The 6490-nt window shown below is 45.7% G+C and overlaps 1 protein-coding gene across 1 annotated transcript; it reads left to right on the forward strand.

Moving 5' to 3' along the window:
• The first annotated feature begins 2600 nt into the window (after nucleotides 1–2600).
• Nucleotides 2601–6163, forward strand: LOC143354653 (chymotrypsin-like elastase family member 2A). The gene is made up of 6 exons (XM_076788911.1): nucleotides 2601–2894; nucleotides 3030–3423; nucleotides 3933–4182; nucleotides 4248–4393; nucleotides 5277–5548; nucleotides 5938–6163. The coding sequence occupies exons 2-6, from the start codon at nucleotides 3336–3338 to the stop codon at nucleotides 6118–6120; spliced, it is 939 nt and encodes a 312-aa protein (XP_076645026.1). The 5' UTR covers nucleotides 2601–2894; nucleotides 3030–3335; the 3' UTR covers nucleotides 6121–6163.
• The last annotated feature ends 327 nt before the right edge of the window (nucleotides 6164–6490 follow it).

Raw genomic sequence — 6490 nt, forward strand, 5'->3', positions numbered from 1 at the left:
CTCGTTCGTTCCAGACAAAATTCGATCGCGTTGGTTTCACCGCGCTGAAAAGCAAGTTTTCTATCGAATTGCCGCGGTTGAAATGGGTCGAAGAAACGAGAACACTATATTTTTAAAAGACATACCTGTGAGAAATCCGTTTCAACGTTTGGCGCTGCGATCCGAATTTTTATGGGGGAGCTCTCGGAGGCGAAAAATATTAGGGGTACCCATAAGTAATCAATTATTTGCAAAGAATTTGTTTTGCCTTTAGTTCTGTACCCATCATTAAAGAGGGAACACGTAATCTTTTACAGTTTTCGGTAAAGCAGCCTGTGTTCAAAATATTCTAAAAAGTATAATTTTTTCTACAACCTTGTAATAAAATGGCGGCGTCCGTACCTTCCGAGGATCATATTTGTCATTGTATCATTGCAACATGCATCATTTTCATGCGGGATTTGATGCAACGGTAACAACAAAGAAAATTTGCGATGTTTATGGAGATGTATTGAAGGTCAACAAGTGTCAACGTTGGTTCATAAGGTTTGCTGCTGGTGATTATGATCTCTTTCACAGGCCTCGAAGTGGACGACCAGTAGATTTGATGACACCCTAAAATCTCTAATGGAAGCTGATCCAAAATTAAGTATACAAGAATCATCGAGAAACCTTGGGTCTACATGGTCAACTATACCAAGGCATCTACGCGAAATGGGAAAGGCATATAGGCAAGGAATATGGATACCGCATCAATTATCTGAGACCAACAAGAATATTCGTCGATCAATTTGCACTTCATTGCTATCCAGATTTCGTAGAGATCCATTTCTTAGCAGAATCGTTACCGGAGATGAAACATGGATTCTTTATGATAACATAAAGCGTTCCAAGCAATCGGTCTCTGCAAATCAAACCGCAATATCAACCCCTAAACCTAGCTTATCACTTAGAAAGGTGTTATTGTGCATTTGGTGGGATAATTCACGAGTTGTTGAAACCTGTAGAAACAGTTACCGCTGAGTTGTATTGTCAGCAATTACAACGGCTGTATTCAGAACTATTGAAAAAGAGGGCATCTTTAGTCCACAGAAAAGGTGTAATACTGCAAATTGACAATGCCCGGCCCCATACAGCGAAACTCACTCAGGAAAAAATCAAAGAATTGCAATGGGAAGTTTTGCCGCAACCCCCCGTACTCACCGGATATTGCTCCCTCGGACTATCATCTTTTTCAGATCTCTGGAGCATTATTTAAGAAATAAAACATTCACTTTTGTAGAAGATGTAAGGAGGCACCTTGAGTCATATTTTGCTTCACGAACTCTGGATTTCTATAAGAGGGGGATTGAAAATGTGCAGGAAAGATGGCAAACTGTCCTTGACAATGATGCAGATCAATAAAAACTTGAATTTCCTACAAAGTTTGTTTTAGATTTCAAAATAATTGATTACTTATGGGCCCCCCTAATATGTTCCTTTCGTCGATCAAAATTTTCTAATTTTTGTGTATTCCTGTTTCAGTCCCGGACTCTCCCAAATAAAAGATTCCGGAATTAACCTGGTTGGTCGAAGATTTCTTACGCACGGTCAGAACCCGCTCGTAACTCGTACACATAGAAGTCTCGATGTGGATCTTTTGTCGTTTTTCCAACGCGAGGGAAAGCGTGCCGCGCGCGTGTGTGCGCGATTTTCCTCGAATTCCTTGTCGTCGAATTCCGCTCCGAATTTCCAGTCCGGTTATTATTGCTCGCGCGGCCGTCGTCCGACAATTTCACGTAGTCTCGCTCTCGTAATTGCCCGAAACCCGGTCTTTTTTTTCCTTTCCGGTGTACAACTTGACCGTGAAAGTCCGCTGGCACGGTATATACCCTTGCGTCGAAAGTAATCGTTTTGCTTTTCTACAACGATACCTCGCGGAATTCCTCTGGGGAAAAAAAACTCTGGGGCAAAAACATCCTAACAGGGAGGGGGGAGTGGAGCCAATAAAGAAATTTAGCCGATTGATCAGATACTGTACCAGAGAAGTACCGTTCAAATATTAAATAATTCCTGTAAACAATTGGGGAACGAATTCGATTGGTAGGGTAAGGGATTCAATTACCGTGACTATACTAATTTTGCTTAATGTTAAAGCATAATGAATATTAAAAAGAGTAAATATATATGTTATATGTCTCTTTTTTAATGTTCATTATGCTTTAAACATAAGTATGATTAATATAGGCACAGTAATTGGTACCCCCGCAGTAATTGGGTCCCTTACCCTAGACCGTGGATCTTTTTTTTTTAAGAAAAACGTACTCTCGACGCGCGACCAAAAAAACTACACGCATTGAAAGATGTAAGAATCCTTACATTTATTACAGTCATAGGCTGAACATCGTGAAAAACGGCAATTTTCACCGCCTTTAAACGTGTGTACCATACTGCACCGTTGACCGATTTTGATGAAATTTCCAGAATATGTATCATTGACACAGATCTAGGCCCACATAAAAAAGTTATAAACAACAACTTCTAGTATTTTCTCTGTAATTTCCACCGATAAGCGATACTCCCAATAAATTGAGTTCTTGGGCGATACTGATTTTTGTCTCATTTTTCGAGGAAATCGTCCAGTGGGCGACGCGACGGCTGGATCATATTATCCGATCGCGATCTTTTCGCATAGTTTTGCATAATCGGATGCAACGATATCGCAACTGGTCGCGCTTTCGGAAAGTTAAGCAAAAAGGTCGGTGCTTGGCGAAACGGAGCCCGCTGCAAGAAACCTAGCGACTCGAAATCGCATCGGCAATTAGTTGAAAGTGTAAACGTTACTAATCGATGTACTGGTACCAGATAATCGCGACGAATAAGGAGAAGGCAAGCAGGCAGCAGCGGTATCGAAGCCCGAAGGCTCGAGAGCCGCGGTAACTTTCGTTAGTGAGAGCGATATTGGTCCGTCCGGAGCTCTGCTCCAAGTTCCCATTCGCGAGCCTAAGCTATCCTGAGCGTGTGTAATCCCCCTTCTTCGATGACGATCGCGACCGATCACTTTCTTCCAGGCTCCTTCGAAGGATCTGCTCGTTCCGCGGTTTAGCGATTCGGCGATCCAGCGCGAGGATCGCTCTTCGCCGTCGTCTTCTTCGACGTGGTTTCCCCGGGCCTTTACCATGATTGTCCGCTGAGACGCAACCCGCGGAGGATCGTGTCGATTGTCCCTGTAAAAACAGTGTGAACAACAGTGTGAACAACAGTGAGCAGAAATTCGCCTGGTGCTCGCTTCTCGCTCTCCTCTCTCGGAATTTTCAATCATGAAGCGGTGAGCTGACGAACCAAGAGGTACACGCGGTGCACTCTGCTCGCCGGAAATGAATCTTCGCGGTCGACTAGCGATACTCCTTTTCGTCCTCGTGGAGATCGACTGCGCGACGCCGAGGATCACGGACAATTATTCCGGTGAGCAATCGATTCTATCGCCTGTCTTAACCGGGGATAATTAATCTTTCCCGGAAACGACTATTCGAGCTCGTTGTCGAAAGATGAGCGAAGCGTTCAAGTTGTAATGCACCGTCATCCGAGGGTCAAACAGTGAGTGTCGACAGGAAGACGGTGTATCTGCTCGTACATGCTACCGATCGCCGCCGATGGTTTCTCTATTCACGAGAGATAGATCATTGCTTGGGATTGCGTTTCCCGTTGATCTCTCACTTTCCACGCGCGACTCTGCCGATCTTTTCTCTGCTTCTCGGTAATAGAGAAACTCTCCTCGAAGTAACGGCGATTAGATATTTCCACGGGAACGTTATCGATCGCATTCTCATTATTTTTCTCTGCGTGGATCGGGTTTCTATTTTAGAAGAGCGTGATCCGCGCGGCGAAGCTTAGGAGAGAATTTTTTAGAGAGACAGCGGCGATCGGGTGAGAACCTTGAGTTTTTTAAATAACAGAATGCGGATGTCCGACAGCGTCACATAGGCAGCCCCGAGCGATCTTCGGGGAGGGTGGCGGCCAAAGGAATTCGACGTCGATCGGGAAGAAGAGCGCCTCGGCGAGCACCGGCAGGATCTTCAACGGGAAGCCGAGCAAAAGAGGCTCCTGGCCTTGGCAGGTGTCCCTTCAGCTGTTGCATCCGAAATTGGGATTCATAGGGCACTGGTGCGGCGGTGTTCTGATCGATCCCGCCTGGGTGGTCACCGCGGCTCATTGTATACATAAGTGAGTTTCGCTGCCGCACGCAAACGCGGATCATTTTTCTCGACCGGTTGTCTCTGGTTTTACAGCGACCTTTTCAACTTACCCATCGGTGCCCTGTGGACGGCGGTCGTCGGAGAATGGGAACTGGATTCCGGCGGTCGTGGTTCGGCCAGGCTACCCGTCGAACGAGTTGTCCTCCACGAGAGGTTCAACAATTATGTTCACGATATCGGTAAGTGAAAGCTCGAGTTTTGCACTCGCGAGGGTAACGAACTCGATGAAACGTCCCAATGAACCTGTACGGGACAGTCGAGGCTTAAACTTCACCTTGGCAACCCAGAAATTTTTAACTTTTTTCTTTACCTAATCCTGTAGATTTTGACGAGAAAATGCCAAACGTCCAAGTATTAACGTTAGGAATTCACTAATTCAAAAGTTATGCGTGTTTAAAGTTGAGCAATTTTAAGCGTTTTTGACAGGCAAGGCCGCCGCCATGTTGGTATGTACTCGGCGTCGCGCGTCGTCCAATGAGCAGAGCCGCTAGGTGGCACCACAAGCACGCGGTGATGTCGGTAACGTAGATTTGCAAGTGCCGGCCCTCTCCACCCCCCACACGAACCTCACAGCTCCGCTCATTGGACGATGTCTGAGTACATACCAATATGGCCGTGCCCTTACTTATCAGAAACGCTTAAAATCGCTCAAATTTACACACGTATCACTTTTGAACTAGTAAATTCCTAACATTAAAACTTGGATTTTTGGCATTTTTTCGTACAAACCTACAGGATTATATAGAAAAAAGTTGAAACTTTCTGGGTTTGCAAGGCGAAGTTAAGCCCAGTGTAGTACAAAGTGTTGGCTCTTGGACAACGGAGGTTTTTCGAGATTCTGTGGTTCGCCTTAACATATAGAATTGTTGATTAACGCTATTAAACCTACCATGGTCAAATGACCGGTTTATTATTTGACAATTACTGAAATTCCAAAGATACCTCCAAGGGGAAATTGTTGTTTTTAGAAAACGGTAAGCACCGTTCACTTTGAATGCTTGATAGGCTTAGCGTTAATAAACGAAGAAGCAGAACGAGGTGGAAAAAAAGGTGTGCTTTCAGCTCTGATGAAGCTCGCTCGACCGGCTCCCCTGTCGAAGGTGGTCAGAACCATCTGTCTGCCCGAACCGGAGGAGAAGCTGTCGAATGGCCATTGCGTCGCCTCCGGTTGGGGCCGTTACGGCCCGTCCCAATCGCTTTCAACAGCCTTGTTAGAGGCGTCCGTGCCGTTGCTCGATCTCGAGAAGTGCACGAAAGCCTACGGTAAATCGGTGCCCATCCGAAGCGGTCATCTTTGCGCCGGGCACACGGATGGCTCCTCCGGAAGCTGCGTAGTGAGTATCCTTTGAAACAACGGAAAACACGATTATCGGATATTTCCGATCAAAAAGCTATTTCGCGATTAAGATCTATCAACACCGATCAAGATAGCAGTCGTAATCCTCGCCGGAAGATCTGTCGGCGCAGACTGTTTTAATCGGTGCTCGCAGGAGCTGTACAATTTGTATTATCGCGCGAGATAGAACTCGGTCGAAATCCACTCAACTAGATTAGAAGTTTCGCGTCTCCAGGACGCTATAACGAGGCTACCGGCCTTCATCGACGAGACAAATCGCTCTAGCTCCAGCTATACACGATAGCTGGAAGATTCGTATTCAATTGGATTCGTTTTCGTGACATTTTGTAAAGTTCTCTCGCAACACGGTCCGTTGGCTGTTCGCAGGGCGATTCAGGAGGACCCTTACAATGTCGTCGTGCAGACGGTGTATGGCAATTGGCGGGGGTCACATCGTTCGGCTCAGGATGCGCCAGACCTGGATATCCGGACGTCTACACTAAGGTGCAGCATTACATCGACTGGATTAGAAACACCATGAACAAAGACGAGGACCCGCAATATTTGTAACATTGTAGATACCGTTCGTGTAAATATCGTTCCGAGAAAGTATTGTAAATAAGTAAATATACGATTATACGGGATGACCGAATTGTTGTAGGTGTCTGTTTGAAGCAGCCTAAACCTGTGTAGGTTGATACGCGCGATGCAACCAGCAATCAATTATCGTTGCGACGCGATCGCAGAAATCGATTTGAATATGAAAGAAGTGGCTGCGGGGCTAGAATGGCGGAAACTTTCGAAGAAAAGCCATTCGCCCAGAGGCAAGGCAATCCCACGATTTTATAAAACAAACATACAGATTTCCCAACCCCCGAGATGCCGAGATCTGCATTTATATGATACAGCAGAGTGGAACCCAACTTGTTTCGCATCCCGT

This window comes from Halictus rubicundus, chromosome 5, assembly GCF_050948215.1.
Source record: "Halictus rubicundus isolate RS-2024b chromosome 5, iyHalRubi1_principal, whole genome shotgun sequence".
Lineage (NCBI taxonomy): Eukaryota > Metazoa > Arthropoda > Insecta > Hymenoptera > Halictidae > Halictus > Halictus rubicundus.